The sequence below is a fragment of the Bos grunniens genome, chromosome 7 (genome assembly GCF_055505025.1).
Source record: "Bos grunniens cultivar Pamir isolate PY7600 chromosome 7, Bosgru_T2T1.0, whole genome shotgun sequence".
NCBI lineage: Eukaryota > Metazoa > Chordata > Mammalia > Artiodactyla > Bovidae > Bos > Bos grunniens.
The window spans coordinates 15,519,624-15,540,816 of record NC_141171.1 but is presented as its reverse complement, the minus strand read 5'-3'; the positions used below and the strand labels follow the sequence as shown (position 1 = coordinate 15,540,816).

At 49.1% G+C, this 21,193-nt stretch overlaps 2 protein-coding genes across 16 annotated transcripts in view; one reads left to right on the top strand and one right to left on the bottom strand.

The window, feature by feature from the left end:
• Positions 1-9,401, bottom strand: part of SMARCA4 (SWI/SNF related BAF chromatin remodeling complex subunit ATPase 4) — a 90,190-nt gene extending 80,789 nt beyond the window's left edge. For all 13 annotated transcript variants that reach the window (XM_086409368.1, XM_086409364.1, XM_086409374.1 and 10 more), the window contains exon 1: positions 9,228-9,401. The gene's annotated coding sequence lies outside the window, so the exon portion shown is untranslated. The remainder of the gene's footprint in view (positions 1-9,227) is intronic.
• On the top strand, positions 5,760-18,737 carry LOC147368602 (uncharacterized). Of its 3 annotated transcripts, none has more exons than XM_086409379.1 (3): positions 5,760-9,354; positions 10,867-10,946; positions 17,444-18,737. In XM_086409379.1, the coding sequence occupies exons 1-2, from the start codon at positions 8,909-8,911 to the stop codon at positions 10,937-10,939; spliced, it is 519 nt and encodes a 172-aa protein (XP_086265505.1). In that variant the 5' UTR covers positions 5,760-8,908; the 3' UTR covers positions 10,940-10,946; positions 17,444-18,737. The 3 variants fall into 3 exon arrangements, with proteins under 3 accessions (XP_086265505.1, XP_086265506.1, XP_086265503.1); XM_086409380.1 differs by lacking the exon at positions 17,444-18,737 and adding an exon at positions 15,757-15,823; XM_086409377.1 differs by lacking the exon at positions 10,867-10,946.
• The last annotated feature ends 2,456 nt before the right edge of the window (positions 18,738-21,193 follow it).

Here is a 21,193-nt window from a genome sequence, read left to right as displayed (position 1 = left end):
CATCCTCCAGGGAGGGGAGAGGCGCTGGAGACTGAGTTCATAGATCATGGTTATGTGACAAAGCACCAAAAACCCTAAACTATGGGGTTCACAGAGCTTCAGGGTTGGTGAACACATTCATGTGCCAAAAGGGTGGTGTACCCCACCTGCATGGGGACAGACACTTCTGCACTCAGAACTTTTCTGGACCTCACCTTACGTATCTCTTCTGCTGGCTGTTCTTCTGCAGCCTTTATAAACCAGTAAACCTAAGTAAGATTCCCTGGAGAAGGAAATGACAAGCCACTGCAATATTCTTGCCTGGGGGCTACAGTCCATGGGGTCACAAAGAATTGGACACGACTTAGTGACGAAACAGCAGCAGCAGCAGTGCAAATTATCAAACCTGCCAAGGGCATCATGGGAATCCCTGTTTGCAGCCAAGCTGGACAGGGGTGTGGGTAACCTGGAAACCCACTCACTACTTGCAACTGGCATCTGAAGGGGCATCAGTCTCGTGGGACTGAACCCCTAACCCGTGAGGTCTCCACTAACTCTGGGTGGTTAGTGCCAGAATTCAAATGAACTGCTGGACACCCGAATGGCGTCCATAAAAACCTGGAGAACTGTTTGGCGTGGGGGAAAAAAAACATGTTTGGTGTCAAAAGTACTGTGACAAGAGAAAGCAGGTTTTCCTTAACTGCTTCAAGGTCACTGAGATACAGAAAGAAAGGAATATTTCAAAATTCAGGGGGATTATGTTTTGCTTCTGTGTGACTATTACTAGTCACTAGTGACTATTACTGAGGATACATCAGTCACAAAGTAATCACGGGGAGGCGCCTTCCCTTGGCTGACTGCAGAACTTCCCTGGAGCTCCACCTGCCTGCCAAGGCAAGGCAATGGGTTCAATCCCTGGTCAGGGAACTAAGATCCCACTGCCATGGGGCTATTGAGCCCAAGTGCTGCCACCACTGAAGCCCATGTGCCTAGAGCCTGTGTTTCGAAACAAGAGAAGCCACTGCAATGGGAAGCCTGTGCACTGCAACTAGAAAATAGCTTCTGCTTGCAAACGGAGAAAGGGTGCGTGAAGCAACCCAAACCCAGCAAATCAAACCAGGCAATCAAAACCAAAAGAGGTAAATAAATGAATAAGTTAAAAAAAAAAAGACTGAGGTAGCACTGTACATATGTATATGGAGATGGTCCAAAATGAAGCGGGGGAAGAAGGTACCGTCAAAGTCAGGGGTGTAGGCCTGAGTACCATTTTGCTAAGAATAACAATTTCCTCACGTTAATCCAAGCATAGAAGCTAGCCCCAAGAAAACATGCACCAAACTGCCAGTGGCTCTCTACGGAGGCGTGTGATGGGGAACTTAACACGTTCCACATCACAGACTTCTGGAGTTTTTTCTTTGTGTGTGTTTGTTTTAACCATCTATTACCTCTGTAAACACGATTTAAACACACACACACACACACACACTTTTTAAGGGAAAAAAAAAGCCTAGGTAAGACAAACTACCTGGGAAGTCAACACCAGAAAAGATGCCCAGGAAGAGTCTCTGGGGAAATAAACAAGGACAATGAAAGCATTTGGAGACTGTGTTATTTTCCATCTACTTTCAACTTCACCAAAATTGCTGTGCTGATGTTCAGATGTGGAACCAGACTGCTTCAGTATCAGAGGTCTCGTTTCTTCTTTCGTACCGGCCTTAGTGCTTCTCTTCTAAGGACCACGATTTCTCTTAAAAGGATCATGGTGGCTGATCACCGCAGCAGGACAGGCTGCTAAGGGCAATGGGGACCCTCTGAAATCTGCTTACTGAGATGATCAGTTAAGGTGTTTTTTTTTCTATTTTGCCTAAAAACCGGCTATATATTTAAGTTTGGTCCCAGGATAGCTGCTGTTTTGTTTCTGGGGTGTGGAGAAATTTGTTTGAAGACACATTTCAGTGGCAGCTCCATGGCAGTCAAGTCATGATTCGGAGCTCAGAGAGAGTTCAAGGCAGCTGGGCCAGGTGGCTTCAGCAAATCCAGCCTCATTCGTCACATTTAAACTACAAAATGAGACTTCCCCTAGATACTCCACAACTAATAAAACCCTCCACACTTGACCTGAGGCTGTGGGGTGCAGCAGTCCTCAAACCAGCAAGGACATGTGGGTCGGGGCACCTGGGGTTTCAGGGACCACATGGAAATAGCACATTCCTGAGCCCACAGCTGCCCTGAAGCTGGCTGTTCTGTGGCAAACATTATCCCTGCAACAGAATTAAGTAGTAAAAACTTGCCCTGCATTTAAAAGAGAATAAATTTCAGAAACTAAAAACCCATGTCCTGATGATGATGATGATGACAATGTCTTCTCAGGTCCACCTAAGAGGCAGACATGCCAAATTGTTAGCGAGTATTACTTTTAGCACTGGGAATTATGCATCATTTGATGCACTGGAATCCTCCCCCTCCCACTCCGCCCTTAAGTACTTCATTCATTTGAAAACCACTGAAGAGCACCTCCCCACTTATAACGTGGCAGGAGACACGCAGGCAACCAGGCCCTCAGGGAGTTCAAGCTCTAATCTGGCAGGGAGATAAAACTGTCTACCTTCCAGAACACAAACACTGCCTATCTACAACAAACTCTTTTACTATGATCCAGACTCCATGTGCTCTGGAGGAGGAAATGGCAACCCACTCCAGTATTCTAGCCTGGAAAATTCCATGGACAGAAGAGCCTGGTGGGTTACAGTCCATGGGGTTGCAAAGTTAGACACAACTTAGCGACTGAGCACAGCAGACTCCAGGTGACCCAACATAAACACACATCAAGTAACCATAACAAGTTTTACAGTTCTCTCCTGACCCTTGTTCAGTCACTCAGTTGTCTCCGACTCTTTTCGACCCCATGGACTACAGCACGTGAGGCTTCTCTGTCCTTCATTATCTCCCGGAATTTGCTCAGACTCATGTCCACTGAGTTGATGATGCCACCCAACCATCTCATCCTCTGTCGCCCTCTTCTCCTCCTGCCCTCAATCCTTCCCAGCATCAGGGTCTTTTCCAATGAGTCAGCTCTTTGCATCAGGTGGCCACAGTACTGGAGCTTCAGCTTCAGTCCTGACCCTGCTCCGCCTCTGAACCCTGGGTAGACTCTCCCCCTCTCCTCTGTTAAGGCTGACCGAGCCCCACTGGATGAACAGCAAGACCACCACCGAATGTGCTGCGAGGGCTGCTCTGTACTCAACACTGAGCATTAGCCGTGACTCCTGCAGACGGTTGGACGCACAGAGTGCACGTGCGGCACCTACAAGTGCCACCTGTGGCAGTGTTGTGACAGGCCCTCCAGCCACCTCCAAACACCTTGGGGAGAGCTCACGCGCCCTGAACCGGGTTCCAGGGACTGGGCACGCAGCAGAGAACAAAGTCTCTGCCTGGTGAAACTGACAACCGAGTGACACAAATCAACAGGACACAACATTGCTAGTGGGTGGAAGAGCTACGCATAATCAAGTGGGTTAACAGTCAAGCTGATGGGAGGTGCGTTTCCAGTCACGGTGGCCAGGGAGTCTCAGTGACGGGGACACATCTGAGCAGAAACCTGGAGTGCGATGGGAGCCAGTGGCCATGGGCAGCCACAGGACCAGCAAGTACAAAGGCCCTGAGGTGGGACCCTGAAGGAGAAGAGGAGGCGAGAAGGGGGAGGCCGCCGACGAGGTCAGAGATGGGTGAAGAGCACAGACCACAGGCCTGGAGGGCAGTGGTGAGGAGCAGAAGTCCACCCAAGGTGCAATGGGAAACCACTGGTATACCGCAGGTCAGGCAGCGACATGGTCTGATGATGGTTTTAGAGATTTTTCTGAACCGGCAGATGGAATGGATGTGAGAGTGAGAGAATAAGAGGAGACAGGGATGACCAAAGTGACCCGAGGGGCCTCAGCTGGCACATGGCATGCCATCTGAAATACAGGGGGCTTTCCTGGTGGCCCAAGAATCCACCTGCCAATGCAGGAGACATGGGTTCCATCCCTAGTCCGGGAAGATCCCACATGCCAGAGGAACTAAGCCTGTGCACCACGACCACTGAGCCAGTGCGCTAGAGCCCAGGAGCTGCAACTACTTAAGCCCACACACCTAAAGCCTATGCTCCGCAACAAGGGAAGCCATGGCACCGAGAAGTCCGTGCACTGCAACGCAAGAGTCGCCCCTGCTTATTACAACTGGAAAATAAGACTGAGAAGCAATGAAGACTCAGCACAGCCATAAACAAATAAATAGAATTATCAAAAAAAAGAAATACAGAAAGTGTCCCTTCCCTGGGGGCAACCAGCCCTGGAACCAGGCTTAGCAAAGCCCAGAGAGGCTGCATTTTGGCCTCAACTCACACCCAGTTGGGGTGAAACAGGGGGTTTATGCTCCAAGAGGCTGTTTGCCCAAAGTCACGTTGGAAGAGAATCCTGCCTGCCTCAAGCCTGTCTAAGTCTGGTGCCTGAGCACCGATGCCGGCTGAAGAACAGAAATCACAGAAGGAGGAGAGTCCCGAGGAGCACAAAGTGCAGCAGAGGGAGCACCCCCGAGGCAAGAGCCTCCAGGGCTGTTCTGAGGAGGCGTGGAGTTCACCAAGGCCAGAAGCGGCTCCCAGGGCGCACGGAGGAGCCCCCTGCGCATCAGTGTAGCCATGAGCACAAGAGACACCCTCCCTCCAACTATCCTGAGGCTTTTGGGGCAACCCTGCCCTCTCCCGTCTCGCACGGTACCAGGTGAGGCAGCAACTGCCACACGGCCACCTGCTTCCTGAACCAGCGAGGCGCGACTCGCCAGTGAAAGGAGAACTTACCCCACCCCAGGGAGCCATTTTAAAGCCCATCCTCTCTTTTTTTAATTGCAGTCTAGTTGATTTACCATGTGTTAGCTTCAGGTGTACAACTCAGTGATATTTGTACATAAGCCTTTTCAGATTCTTTTCCCCTACAGGCTATGCCAAAATGTTGAGTACAATCCCCCGGGCTTTACAGCAGGTCCTCACTGGGAAAGCCTTTCCTCTTTATCACGCTCCAGGAGCTGGCAGACTTCACAGTGAGCAAAACTCAAGACTACTCCCGGGTTACAAGTGTCCACACACAAAAATGAATACACGGCCCTTAGGCAAAGTAACGGAGCCCCAAAACCAAGCTCTGGAAACCAGTCTTGGCTTCCAGGAAGAGGCCAGGACAACAATGCCCATTCCCTGAGGGGAACTGACTACAACTCTTCCCTTCCCTCTGCTGTGGGAAACGGAATCCCCCAAGAAACCCAGCTACGCCTGGAGGCAGCTCCAGGCCCCTTCCCACTCAGGAAGATGAGCAGAGGCCCACTTTCTCATGCCCATCAAATCCATATCCTGAAAAACTTCCCCCATGGCTCAGCAAGGAAAGAATCTGCCTGCAATTCAGGAGACGCAGGAGATGGGGGTTCGATCCCTGGGTGGGAAAGATCCCCTGGAGTAGGAAATGGCAACCCACTCCAGTATTCTTGCCTGGGAAATTCCATGGACAGAGGCGCCTGGCGGACCATAGTCTATGGGGGTCACAAAGAGTTGGACACGACTGATGACTAAGCACACAAGAGCAAACACGAAGATATCACTGATCACACTGAAGAGCTTCCTGCTTCTTAGGGATGACACCTGGAAGATAAGAGCTCACATGATCTCAACTCAGTTCTCATAGATTCACCCTCAGACCTCTCCCCTCACCAATATTCGAGCGCTGTTACTTCCCTTTTAGAGGTTTTGCTCATTCTTTTTATTTTTTTTTTTTAAACTTTGATTCTCCAGTGTTCCAATCCAGTTACGAGGAGATATGTGAAAGGGAAAACGAACATTTTACGTTTTTCAAAATCCAAGCCACCTAACACACTTCCCTCTTTCCAGTGCCGTATGGTGAAACTGCAAAGCACAGCATTTTTAAATTATTAAGGACAGAACGGAGGCACCAATTCCTTTCCTACCACTTTGAAAACATATGGAACTACTGCAATGGGGCACAAATCTATTCTGTATCTTAACCCGCTAGGATATTGTTGGGATCCTAATAAATAACAACAGCGCCAAACTGTCTACTCCTGTGTGTCAGGCACTTTCCTAAGCGCTTAACATCGGTCATCCATCATTTTGCTGTAGTTCAGTCCTTGCAACAATCGTCCAAGTTGGGTACTATTACTGGACCAGCCCTCTTTGCACATAAGGAGATGGATATGAGTGAATGAGGACAGAGCCCTTGTCTGCCTGTTCTTGGCCGAACCCCCAGCCCCCAGCAGCACCAGGTTCATAGCAGGTGCGTGCCTGTTCCCTATGTGAATGGGGAATGCATGGGTGGGCCACTTCCTGCACAACTCCAGGGGGGCGCCACGGACATTGTGCTCTGTTTAGGGTCAATCTGAATGCCCTGAGCCACGGCAGCCCTGATGACCCAGGCCAAAATCAATCGTCATGTCTGAGGACTTACCCCATTTCTTGGAGGTACCAAGAGGGAAACTGGCCAACCCAGGAGTCAGACTTGTATGTTCAATCCGAGGCGCCCTGGTGAAATATGCCTGGACCTCAGTTTCTTCACTGGCAAAATGTTCTCAAGGGATATTCACCCAACACACCGAGTCCCTCCCCCTCTCCCACATCTGATAAACAGTGAAGACCGGAAGCTGGTCTACAGTTACCTCCCAATGTTTTGAGGACCCACAAGAGAGGCAAAGGGGTATAAATAAATTATGTGTTTAAAAAAAAAAAATATGTGTTTATGTTGGAGTGCTTTTCACTAACAGAAAGTCTAGAGACCACTGCACTGCCCTGCACCAAAGCTCTGATGAGGTCACCCCACGATGAACACCCCGACAAAAAAAACCTGCAAAATCAACATCTCCTGAACAGCTGGTGTGTGTGCTCAATCGTGTCCGACTCTGCGACCCCATGGACTATAGCCCACCAGGCTCCTCAGTCAATGGGATTCTCCAAGCAAGAATACTGGAGTGGGTTGCCAAGCCCTCCTCCAGGTCCCAAATCCATGTCTCCTATGTCTCTTGCATTGGCAGGGGGATTCTTTACCACTGTGCCACCTGGAAGCCCCCCTGAAGGGTTGGGCACAAATGATTTCAAGTGGCATGAGGAGGAACACTTATTATTTTCATAATCGTATATGTACTGAGTTTCAAGAAAATTAGGAAAATGTATATAACCAGCACATCAAACCTGGGGTTTCTGGGATACAGGATGACTCTTATGTTTTCAGTTTTCTGAACAGTTAATTTACAAATACATACATATAAACAAAACCACCTCTGAAAAATTGAGAGCTCATTACATGCCAGACTCTACAGTGTTAAACCACTTCCCATACTATCTTTTCAACCCTCACAACAATTCTTTGAGCTGGCACCACTGTCCTATCTGTTTTTCAAGTTGGGGGACCTACTGGTAAGTGTCTTGCTTGAGGTCAAACTAGAATTTAGAGCTGACTGTGAATCCAGGAGGTCCAATTCCAGAACCAGCACTCCACAACACCACCTCCTATTAACCACCACCCCACACCCTCACTGTTGAGGGAACGAGGTTTGGGGAAAATGGCCTGGAAAGCTTTAGAAAAAAATTTAAAAACAAAGCAAAACACAGCACCAGCAACTAATATTTATTGTCTGCAACTGGCCCTCAAGTCCTGGGCCAAGCACTTCACACACAAGGTTACTCAATCCTCAAGAGTACCCTCCTCCTTCATCCACAAATGTTCGCTAAAGGCCTACTACACTCTGGGCCAGGGTACACTAAAGGAGATTACACAGACACAGCTCTGATGGCCCTTGGAGAAAAGATGTGTAAACGGGAGGAACTCCTAACACAAGAAAGGATCAAGATGACCATGTGCAAAAGCAGCAGACGGGAGCAATGACTGGTCCCGAGTGGTCCAACACAAGCTGGGGGCCCTCCCTAACCCTGAGTAAGGCCCCCTCTTCCATGCAACTACCCTGATCTCTGGTTCCACTACTCGCACCCATCTGCTGTGCTCCTCACATATGACAGGCCTCCAGTTGTTCCCACATTTACCACCTGTTCCCCTACAAGACTGAACAGGCTGCTCTGGGCACCCAACCTCCAACTACCAAACACCCAGCTGGGCTCAACAAGTATGTGTTGAACAAGAATGGAAGAGATTGGACTACACAACAGTAGTGCTTCCCTCTTGACAGGAACCATTTTACAGGTTTTCACCAGCTCCATCCGTGCCGTTATTCTCATTTCACATATGAGGACACTGAGAGGTTCCGAAAGATTAAGCTATTTGCCTCCTGTCACACAGAGAAGTGACCAGCAACAGCCAGGAGTCAAACTCGAATCAGGCCTGTCATTTAAAAGTGAAAACTTGTTCCAAATTCCTAGGAAGTGGCTCTCTCACTGCTTATTCCCTACCTTCCCCAATGATTCACTAGGGAGAAAAAATATCAAGACTAGTGTCTTCAAGACCTTCACAAAACACCTTCTCCTGAAAGATTTGCGTTTTAAATAAAAACCTTAATCTGGAGAATCGATTGGCAGAAAGGGGGAAGGATGCAAAACTAAAACAATGCTTTCAACAGCAAACAGTTCTCTCCGTCCTTCCCCACTGCTGCCGACCCCCGGCTTCAGGGCAAACGTTCTCAAGTCACTACTTTCGAGGGGTTAGCAGAGTTCTTTACCTTTCCTTGAAAATCTAAAACGACGTGACTTTTTTAAAAATAAAAATTCACGTCGGCTAACCCAGGGGGGCTGCTAATGTTCGTGTCCGGGCGACGCTGGACACACCTAGGGTTTTTCTATTGAGCTCCGACTGCAGTCTCGCCAAAACCCAACATTCGAGTCGGACCCGTTAGAACGTAACCAGAAAAGCCCGGACGCCTGGCTATTGTTGCAGCCCCGGCGGACACCGGGATGTGGGCTACTGGACCGCCGACGGGGCGACGCGCTTTGTCCGGCGACCCTGGCGAGAGCGCGCGCGAGGGGCGCGCGGCTTCCACGCGGCCCGGGCCCCCACCCCGCCGTCCCGCGGATACTGTAGTCGCCGAGGCCTCGCTGCCTGTGGCCTTCCCCGCGCGCGCGGCGCCGGCCAGGCTTCTTGACCCTCGGGCGCCGCCGTACCCCGGCCCCGCTCCGGGCGCCGGCGGCCCCCTCCCCCCTTGGCGGCCCGGCTCCATTCAAACCGTCCTCCCAAGCCCCGCGCCGCGCTCCCCCCGCCACCCGCGTTCCTTACCGGGAGTCGCCGGCGCCGTCGCCTTCCCGGCGCCGCCCCCGCCCCTCCACGCGGGGCCGGGGGCAGAATGGGCGTCTCGCTTCTTCTCACGAAACAAAGAAGCAGCCGCCGCAGCCGCCGAGCGAGGGTAAGCCTCGCGCGCGCGCCCGCCTGCCTCAGCCGCCCCCCCACGCTGCCCGCGCCCCCGCTGCGCGCGCACTCGCCACCTCCCCTCCCCCCACCACGAACTCCCTCTCTCGCTTCCGCCGCTGGCCCGTCCTCGTGCGCGTGCCCGCCCGCCCTTCCGCTCCTAGCGCGCGTGCGCGTCTAGCCGGGGTTGTCTGGGAGAGGTGGGTGGGGCCAGAGAGAGCTATAGCGCCCGACGCGCCTCCCCACTCCGTGTGGGACGGTCATGCGCCTGCGCGCGGTGCTCTCCGTCCTCGCACGCCGCGCGTCTCAACGCCGCCGAGCATGCGCAGAGCAGGCGGCACTGCGGCGGTGGTGGAGGCGGCAGGGGGAGGTTGGGGGATGGGATGGGATGGGTGGTGGAGAGGTCTGTGGGGAAAGCGTGGCCGAGGATCCCTGAGACTCAGAAGTGAGGCTTCCAAGGTCGTGCATGAAGGCAGGAGGCGGACAGGCTGGGCCGGGGATGAGCAGAGCCGGCCCCTGGGCCAAGTGCAGGTCGATGTTCCGATGATGGCGGTGCCCGTTCGGCAAAGCCTGGGGGGCAAAGACCGTGGCTACCTTTTCCGCAAAACTTACCTAGGGCTATTAGTTTAGCAGATATCTATTGACCTGCCGCAGACTGAGGTGCTGTAGTACCGAAGAGAAATCTCAGCCTCTGTGGCGCTCATTTTAGTGGGAGAGGCAGGCGCGAGGCAAGAAAACTCTTCAGTAAAATACACTATGTTGAAATGGACACCTGAAGGGTCGGGGAAGTTTTAAATGGGGCAGCTAGGGAAAGCCTCGCTGCTAAGACATTTGAGTCAAGACATAAAAGCAGTGAGAGAGAGAGCGTTGTTGCAAGTGTGAAGGCCCGGAGACTGTAGGAGGCTTCATCTCTTAAATTTTGAGAGTATCTCTGAGTCTGTATACGTTGTTTCTAGCCCCACAACTGGACAAACGGTCCCCAGGACCAAGTCCCACAGCCTGTGACTCCCTACCCCTGCTTCTCTCAGGCCTGCTCTTCCTCATTTTTCAGGTCTCAGCTGACTCATCACCTCCCCTGGCCTTGCCTCCTGTTTGATCACCACCTCCTTTTCCTTCCTTTCACATTTCTTGGGTAACCCCTTTAATATCTGTCTCCCTAACCTAGATTTGAATGGCACAGTGTTGTCAATTTTAGTCCCTAGTGAATACCGAATATCTAGTGTGGTGCCACCCTCTGCCACACACTAGATACCTTAAAATATATTTTTTTAATTGAATATATATTAGCTTCTATGGAGTGTGTATCATCAGCTCTTTGGGCCTTTCCAAGCCCAAGGTGAGGCCCTTAGAACATAGAGCAGCAGCTAATACCTTGGCCTGAAGCCAAAAAGACCTGCATTGAAAACCTGACTCTCCTTAGTACCTGGGGGATGCCAGGCAAGTTTACTGGAGGCATCCACACGTCTCTTCACCTGTAAAGTCAAAACAGTGACAGCACTCATCTCCACAGTGTTGGTTATGAGGAATCCATGAAAACAGGCCATGGAGAAGCTCTCGGTGACTTAGCTTGTGTCGTTGGATAATGGACAGGTAATGGGCAAGTGGGGTCTGGACTTTGGCTTGTCTCATTCATTCAAACAGTATTTCTAAAGTGCCTTCAACATCTTAAATGCTGAGCAGGAGACTTCCTTGGTGGTCAAGTGGTTAAGAATCTGCCTTGCACAAAAAATAATACAACATTGTAAAGCAATTATCCAATTAAAAATAAATTAAAAAAAAAAAATCCGCCTTGCAATGCAGGGGATGCAGGCAGGTTTGATCCCTGGTTGGGCAAATAAGATCCCACAGGCTGCAGAGCACAAGAGCCACAACTAGAGATTCCGTGCCCTGCAACTAAAGATCCCGCATGCTGCAACTAAGACCTGACCCAGCCAAAAAACCCAAAAACGCCGAGCTGGTCTTAGTCGTTTGGTGATGTACTGAGCAGGCAGGGTTCTGGCCCTTGGAGCAGACAGTCCATGAGTTCAGCTAACGATCTCCCACACCGATCACACTAATAATACTTGATAGGAAAAATCTAAATGCATTGGAAGAAAAGCCCCGGGGGTTGATAATATGGGGTCTTCCTGGGGTTGAGAAGTCAGGTCAGACTCTCCATATGCCAAGACCCAAAGGAGGAGGGCACTCAGCGGAGGAAACAGGATGTACAAAGACCCTGAAGAGGGAAAGGAGCGTGGGAACAGAGGACAGCTCTTGTGGCTCTGTGGGGGGAGGTCTGCAGTAGCCGGGGAGGGCAGGGCTTCGTGGACAATTCTTAATATTCTTCAAACCTGGCACATTCCTGCCTCAGGGCCTTTGCACATGTGCTTCTGACCCCTGCATGGCTGTGTCTCCCAGAGAATCTCTGTAATGTTACAGATGCGACCTCCTACATCCCCAGGTGATTTCTCTCCATTGTACTCATCCTGCACGCTGGAACGTAAGCTTTCTGTCTGTCTCCAGCACCTAGCACAGTGCCTAGTGACTGGTGCGTGGAAAAGAGGCTGAAGAAGCACTCTCCAGTGGCCCATGCTGCCTCTCACACAAAATCAGAGTTTATGAGATGCTTGTTGAGGCCTCAGTAGTACACCCGTGACGTCTCAAATGCCACTAGGGAGATGCCGAGAGTGAAGTCAGAGCTTTAGGCTCCACCCCTCATCTCCTGTGTCCACTTTCCCCATATGCTGCCTGTTACAATGATAGCTGCCCCTCCTGCCTTCCCCAGTGGGCAGAACAGGGCCAGATAGGGGCATGAGGAAGCTGTGCTCTGCAAGGATGCAAAGAGGAGTGTAGCAATCCAGATGTTTGCAGCATCACTCCCCACGTGGCAAAAATACAATTCCCTGTTGGTCTTAGGAGTCTCAGAGTCTACATTCACATCTACACCCTTGTATCTGTGGCCCTATTAGGTAGGAGCTTCCCATGTAGCTCAGAGGATGTGTCAGAGTTCTCTAGAGACACAGAATCAATAGGATGTTGGATATACATACACATTCACACATGCTTAGTCACTCAGTCATGTCTGACTCTGCGACCCCATGGACTGTAGCTCGCCAGGCTCCTCTGTGCATGGGATTCTCCAGGCAAAAATACTGGAGTGGGTTGTCATTTCCTTCTCCAGGGGACCTTCCCGACCCAGGAATCAAACCCGCATCTCCTGCACTGGCAGGTGAGTTCTTTACCACTTGAACTACCTGGAAAATCCCAGATACACACACACATACATACATCCTATTGATTCTGTTGCACTGGAGAAATGAAGTATATATGCATATAGAGAGAGAACACACACACACATATATATATATTAATATATATGTATATAGATAAATGAGAAAGATGTTTATTTTAAGGAACTGGCTCACATGACTGTTGTTGATCAGTGGCTCAGTCATGTCTGACTCCTTGTGACTCCATGGAATGCAGCACAGCAGGCTTCCCTGTCCTTCACTCAAACTCATGTCCATTGAGTCGATAATGCCTTCCAACCATCTCAGCTTCTGCCGCCCCCTTCTCATTTGACCTTCAATCTCCCAGCATCCAGGGCTTGTAGGATCTGGCAAGTCTGAAGTTTGATCTGTAGGGCAGGCCAGAGGCTGGGAATTCAGGGAAGAGAGGATGCTGCAGTGTTTGAGCTTGAATCCCACAGGGCAGCAGGCTGGAAACTTGGGCAAGGTTTCTGTGCCACAGTCTTGAGACCTTCCTCTCTGGGAATCCATAGTTTTTGCCTTATATATGATTGGATGAGGCCCATCCACACGATGGAGGGTCCACGGTTTGACTCAACATCGTGACTCCGATTTAAACATGAATCCCATTTTGATAAAAGTCTCCACAGCAACATAGGAACTGGTGTTTAACCAAATGGCTGGGTGCCATGACCCAGCCAAACAGATACACAAGATGAACCATTACAGAGAAAATGGACTAATCTCTTTTGACTCAAATCAAGGTCTTGAAATAACATGCTCACCCACATCCAGTGGGTGACAATGTGAAATGCATACTCTTCAGTTGCCACAGTAAAGTGGATGCTGCTGTTATTCATTGCTCAGTCGTGTCTGACTCTGCAACATCATGGGCTGCAACACACCAGGCTTCCCTGTCCTTGACTATCTCCCAGAGTTTGCTAAGATTCATGTCGAGTTGATGATGCTGTCTAACCATCTCATCCTCTGTCGCCCCCTTCTTTTCCTGCCCTCAATCTTTCCCAGCATCAAGGTCTTTTCCAATGAGTCAGCTGTTTGCATCAGATGGCCAAAGTATTGAAACTTCAGCTTCAGCATCAGTCCTTCCAGTGACTATCCAGGGTTGATTTCCTTTAGGAAATACTTTTTTGAGTATCTCTTCAGATCTTACTTAGGCATAAAACTGCTAATTTATTAACCAAATATATATTTATTCCTCAAACATGACCTATTGCCCTGAAAAATGGGCATCACAAGAAAACTGTTTCCCCAAATCAAGCAATGAGATGTGCTGTGCAGAAAACAAGAAGCCATCCTTCCAAATTACAAACCCAGGGCAATAGATTTCTTTTAGCTGGAAGCCCAAGTTTTAAATCAGCTCAGCAGATGATCAAGAATATTGTGTTACACTTGCGGCAAACTATGTCACTTTCTGCAACTACAGGTGGAAACTACCCACATTTTTCATAGTTTTATAAGTGTTTTATAGGTATGTCTTATTTAGGGGGCTTCCCCGCTAGCTCAGCGGTAAAGAATCTGCCCCTAATGCAGGAGACGCAGGTTTGATCCCTGGGTCGGTCAGGAAGATCCTCTGGAGAAGGAAATGGCAACCCACTCCAGTATTCATGCCTGGAGAATTCCATGGACAGAGGAGCCTGGTGGGCTACTGTCCATGGGGTCACAAAGAATCAGACATGACTGAAGCGACTTAGGGACTAAATGACAAATGAAGCAAAGCTGCAGATCACTTGCATTTTCTCAGATGTGTTGAACCTTCTATCCAGAGGAGGAAGGGAGAAGCTTAGGATAACATTTACAAGGAAAACAGGCTCCATCCATACAGTCACAGATGTAGAAAACACACTTATGATTACCAAGCGGGAAAGGGGAGGGAAAGGATAAATTAGGAGATTGGAATTGACATATCCCCAGTACTATAAGATAGGTAACTAATAAGAGACTACTGTATAGCACAGGGAATTCTATAATACTCTCTACTCTATAATGACCTATATGGGAAAAGAATTAAATAAAAAGAGTGGATCTATGTATATGTATAATTGAAACTTCATTATATACTTGAAACTAACACAACATTGTAAATCAACTATAATCCAATAAAAATTAATTTTTAAAAAGATTCTTGTGTAATGGATTGGGTAGAAATTGTTATGCAGTGAACTGAGCAAAAGAAATTATTTTGTTATTGCTTGAAAAATGAAAAGGAAAAAAAAGACCTCATGGCCTGCCATATTTGTTTGGGTTGTTTGGTGTCTCCTGCTCTTGTGTGAGTGTGTGTGTAATTACACCCTCTGTGGCCTTCCTGGGTATTTACCCTGCAGAGTCGACAGGAGCCGCTGTGAGATCTGGTCAGTGCACTCAGTAATTGCTGCTTCCCCTCCTTCCCAATGCAGTCAGTAAGAGGGGACAGCCTGACTCTAATGGCATCACCCTCTGTCAACATCTGGAGAAACAATGCACAATATTCTGCAGTCTGCAGAACTCTCTGCCCTCAGCTTAATGCCACGAACTGCGTATCACATCCACTTATTTACCTTCGTCTGACTTCTGGTACTTCTGCAAATCTGGGCAAATGAACAGATGAGCAAGTTGAAGAAGATACATCTTGTAATATTTTGGGTCCCTTCTCTGTCGTAATCATACCTTAGTTGCTGGAAGAAAATTTGAAGGAGGGGACTTCCCTGGTGGTCCAGTGGTTAGGACTCTGAGCTCCCAATGCAGGAGGCCCAGGTTCGATCCCTGGTCAGAGAACTAGATCCCACATGCTGCAACTAAGACCTGGCGCAGCCAAATAAATTTTAAAAAACAAAAGGAAAGCGGTCTTGCCTTCTGGGAGCTACAGTCTTGGTGGAGGTGTTTGTATGTGCATGCATGCTCAGTCGTATCTGACTCTTTGTGACCCTATGGACTGTAGCTCCCCATGCTCCTCTGTCCGTGGAATCTTTCAGGCAAAAATACTGGACTGGGTTGCCATTTCCTTCTCTAGAACATCTTCCCGACCCAGATATTGAACCCAAGTCTCTTGCATCTCCTGCATCGGCAGGCAGTTTCTTCACCACTGGGCCAGCTGGGAAGGAGTTCAATGTAAGTGATTTTTGTTTAGGAGACAGTTCAATAAAAGTGATTAAATCCATTGCTTAATTTATTTTCAGGTACTGTGCAACTCCTCTGCCCCCATGGAGGTTTCTGTTCTAAAGAAACAGACAAAGAAACATTAACCTGTGTGGGGAATCGCCAAGGGGAGATTAGTTCAAAACACAAGCCTGGAAAATTTTCTTAAGTTCTGAGACCCTATCTGGTGGAGCTCTAGAAATTTTTTTCATAGAACATGTCCAGGGGGCTTCCCTGGTGGTCCAGTGGTTAAGCATCTGCCTGCCAGTGCAGGGCACACAGATTCAATCCCTGGTCTGGGACGATCCCACATGCCTCAGGACAACTAAGCCTGTGCACTCTAGAGCCCATGAGCCACAAGAGAAGCCACTGCAATGAGAAGCCCGTGCACCACAACTAGAGAAAACCCGCACGCAGCAACAAAGCCCTCGCCCAGTCAAAGATAAATAAATTAAAAAGTGCCCAAGGAATGAACATTCCGTAGTGGTCCAGTGGTTAGGACGCCACACTTTCACTGCTGAGGGCACTAGTTCAATCCCTAGTCAGGGAACTAAGATTTTGCAAGTCTTTCAGTGCAGCCAAAAAAAGAAAGTGCCCCAGGTGAGCCTTGGCATCGGTACCGTCTGTGAACAGGTGAGGGAGCAATCATTTCAGTGGCAAGTATCCACAGACTCAGAAACTTACCCACCTGCCTACCAATAGGAAAGGCAAGGGTGAGTCTGGTGAGTAATTTACGACTAGTGTAGCCACATGATTAATTCCACGTGACCATATTTTTAAACTCTAGATGTAAATGTGTACTAGAGAACACACTACTAGTGTGTCTATCAGGATCTTCTTGATCAGGCAGGGGGTCCCCACCCACAGAGCATCTGGTCAGCGGACCTGGGGCAGGGCCTGAAAACTGGCATTGTAAGCATGTCCCCTGCATTGGAAGGTGGATTCTTAACCACTGGACCACCAGGGAAGTCCGCACCTGCTTACTTTAAATAAACCCTGAATGGCTCAGAAATAGGCTTTGTGAAGTAGCAGGCCCACAAGGCTCTGTCCTCTCCTGCCCACCCCACTCCCCACTGCAGATCTTCCTCTACCTGCTTGGGAATGCAGCCTTGCACACCTAATGCAGGTCCCCTTTTGTCCTGTTCTAGTCTCTAAGGGCAGGAGGAGAAGGGGGTGACAGAGGATGAGATGGGTGACATCATCAACTCAATGAACATGAGTTTGAGCAAACTCCGGGAGATGGTGAAGGACAGGGAAGCCTGGTGTGCTGCAGTCCATGGGGTCGCAAAGGGTCAGACACAACTCAGTGACTGAACAACCCCAGCTTGAATGCCATCTCTCTGCCTCCCTCCCTGGCATCTTACAGGAAGACTTGGCTTAGATTTAGCTTCCATCCCCACCCCAGACAGGTTAGACACCCTTCCTCTGCTGGGAAAAATAGAGACACAAGAGGGAATCCTTTTTCAAAGGTGTTGAAAGGATGAGCTTAGCAAGCCAAGCCGCCGTTGAGGGACCAGAAATTAATATGAGCAACAACAGCTGACACTTGCATAGCATTTCCTGGGTGCCAGCTGCTATTCTAAGCCGGGAATCTGTAAATTTAAATGTAGTGGAAATGCAAGTTGGTACCACCACATTGGAAGACCATATGGCAATTTCCTACAAAACCAAACATATCCTTGGACTTGCCTGGAGCACAAGTGGTTATGAATCCTCTTGCCAATGCAGGGTACACGGGATCGATCCCTGGTCTGGGAAGATTCTACATGCTGCAGAGCAACTAAGCCTGAGTGCTACAACTTCTGAAGCCTGCAAACCCTAGAGCCCGTGCTCCTCAACAGAAGCCGCCGCAATGAAAGGCCCACACACCACAATTAGAGAATAGGCCCCACCTGCTGCAACTAGAAAAAGCCCATGCAGCAACAAAGACCCAGCACAACCAAAGACAAAATAATAAAAGGAAAAACTAAATATCCTCTTATCATCTCACAATTCTGCTCCAAGGTATTTACCCAAATGTATTAAAAACTTAGGTCCACACAGAAACCTGCACACAAGTGTTTCTAGCTGCTTTATTCACAATTGCCAAAATTTGAAGGCAGCCAAGATGCCCCTCGATAAATGAATGGATAAACAAACCGTGATAAATCCAGACAATGGAATGTTAGCACTACAGAGAAACAAGATCAGACCAGGCAGCCCAATTCCCACAACCGTACTTCCACTGCAGGGGGCATGGTTTCTATCCCTGGTCTGGGAACTAAGATTCTGCATGCCTCGCAGCATGGCCAAAAAAATAGGGGGGAAAAGACATGGAGGAACCTTAATTGCGTATTTCTGAGTGAAAGAAGCCAGTCTGTAATGGCTATATACCATGTGATTCTAATTCTATGGCAATTCTGGAAGAGGCAAAACTGGAGAACATAAAAGGAGACCCTCCCCCTGTGGTTGGGGGTGAAAGAGAGGTAGTGAGACCATGCTGTATGATACAGTCAGTGATGGATACATGTCATTTGCCCAAACCCCTAAAATGTGCAACACAGGGTTTTCCCTAATACAAACTGTGGGTGATGGTGATGTGTCAAGGCAGGTATAGCAGTTGCAGCGAATGTACCACTCTGGTGGGGGCTGTTGACAGTGGGGGCGGCTGTGCATGTGAGGGGGGCAGGGGCTCTAAGGAACTTGTGCTGTTCTTTCTGTACTTTCTGCTTAGTTTAGCTGTGAACCTAAAACTGCCCTAAAAATTAAAGCCTATTTTTTAAAAATGGAATATGCAACAATACGTGTGAACCCTAATGTGAACCATGGACTTCAGCCAGTAGTAATGTATCCATATTGATTCAGTTGTAACCAATTTCAGTTGTAGCAAGTATCTCACATTAATGCAAGATGTTAATAAGGGAACCTGGAAACTATGGGATAGATGGTTGATGGGGAGAGGCGCTATATGGGAACTGTAATCCATTTGCTCAATTTTTTGTCAACCTAAAACTGCTCTAAAAAATAAAGTCTGGGGACTTGCCTGGTGGTCCAGTGGTTGAGAATCCCCCTTGCAGTGCAGGGGATGTGAGTTTGATCCCTGGTGTGTGCGCCCCAACTACTGAGCCCGCACGCCACAACTTGAGAGTCAGTGCACCACAGTGAAGGATCCCACATGACGTAGCTAAGACCTGACACAGCCAAATAAATCTTTGAAAACTAAAGTCTGTTCATCTAAAACCTATACATGCATATCCATATATGTACATGACCCTCGCTGCATCTCCTACCATTGCCCCCACATTATAGTGGGAACTGAGGCAGAGAAAAGGTTAATAATCTACCCAAGGTCAACGCTGTCCTTACAGGCTGGCCTGGTCACAGCCAGGTAGATGGACTCTGGTAGCCATGCCCTTAACCACTGCTGCCAGTGATGGGAGCAAAAGAAAATGCAGGCTAGCGATGGGGCAGGAGTCAGCTGCCTGCAGGTGGCACACAGAGCCAGAGAGAGAAGGGGAACCCTGGTGGCCAGCATCACCTGGGCCCAGTGGTCTGTGACTGAGAGAGCTTGGGTTGGTTTATTTAGAAGATCTCATCTCACCTCTGTAGTCGAGGTTTCCCAGAGAAACAGAGCCAATAGGATGTGTACATGGATGGAAAGAGATTTGATGTGGACTGAATTGTGTCCCCCAAAATTCACATGTTGAAGCTGTTACTCCTACTGTGACTATATTTGGAGGAGGGCCTAGAAGGAGATGATTAAGGTTAAATGAGGTTATGAGGGTGGGGCTCTGATATGATAAGATTAGTGTGCTTATAAGAGCAGACACCAGACAACAGTCTTATTCTTTCGGTCTGTCTCAGGTGGCTCAGTGGTAAAGAATCTACCTGCCAGTTCAGAAGATGCAAGAGACAGAGGTTCAATTCCTGGATCAGGAAGATTCCCCTGGAGAAGCAAATAGCAACCCATTCCGGTATTCTTGCCTGGAGAATTCCATGGACAGAGGAGCCTGGTGGGCTACAGTCCACGGAGTCGCAATGAGTTGGACACAGCTTAGCAGCTGGACATGCACACACACAAGAGAAGACACCAGGGAACAATCTTATTCTCTGTCTCTCCCCTCTCCCTCCATCTCCATCTCTAAGTCTGCCATGTGAGCATACAGCAAGAAGGTGGCCATCTACAAGCCAGGAGGGGAGCCCTCTCTAGAAACTGAATTTGCTGGCACCTTGATCTTGGGATGTCTCAGCATCTGCTGCTGCTGAGTCACTTTGGTCGTGTCCGACTCTGTGCGACCCCATAGACGGCAGCCCACCAGGCTCCCCCGTCCCTGGGATTCTCCAGGCAAGAACACTGGAGTGGGTTGCCATTTCCTTCTCCAATGCATGAAAGTGAAAAGTGAAAGTGAAGTTGCTCAGTCATATCCGACCCTCAGCGACCCCATGGACTGCAGCCTTCCAGGCTCCTCCATGCATGGGATTTTCCAGGCAAGAGTACTGGAGTGGGGTGCCATTGCCTTCTCCGGTCTCAGCATCTAGAACTGTGAAAATAAAGGTTTTTCTGTTTTTGAGGCCACCTAGTTTATGGTATGTTGGTACGGCAGCCTGAGCAGACTAAGGTGATTGGTGATCAAGGAGGAGGAGCATGCACGCTCAGTCATGTCTGACTCTTTTGCAACCCCATGGACTGTAACCCACCAGTCTCCTCTGTCCATGGGATTTCCCAGGAAGGAGAGATTGGAATGGGTTTCCATTTCTTCCTCCGGGGGATCTTCCTGACCCAGGATGGAAACCCACCTCTCCTGCAATGACAGGCAGATTCTTGACCACTGAGCCACCAGGGAAGCCCAGATTATTAAGGAAACTGGCAAATCCAGCATCTACAAGATGGGTCGTCAGTCTGGAGACCCAGAAAGAGCTGATGCTGCAGTTCCACCCCCAAGGCAATCTGCCAGCAGAATCCCCTTTTGCTTGGGAGAGTTAGTCTTTTGTTCTAGTCATACCTTCAACTGATTATGCAAGACCCACCTGCATTATGAAGGGCAATCTGCTTTGCTCAGAGTCTATTGATTTAAATGTGAATCTCATCCAAAAACACCCTCACAGGAACATCCAGGATAGCGTTTGACCACATGACTGGGCACCACAGCCCAGTCAAACTAACACATAACATTAGCCATCAATCACCAAAACAGACTAGAAACAGGTGAACACCAGGACATACACATACACTTGCTCCTTGGAAGAAAAGCTATGACCAACCTTGACAGCATATTAAAAGGCAGAGACATTATAAAGCCGGCCTAGCTGTGACAGAACCAGGTGGCCCTCTCACCTGGCACCCCTCCATCTGCCTCCTCTTTGCCTTTCCCACGCCATCTTCTCCCTTTCTTCCACTGACCTCATTCTGCAGTGCAAATTACGCAGGGGTGTGGCATCCTCCAGCCTGTGGTAGAACAGGTTGTCCAACACTGAACTGGAGAAACAAAGCCCATCTCT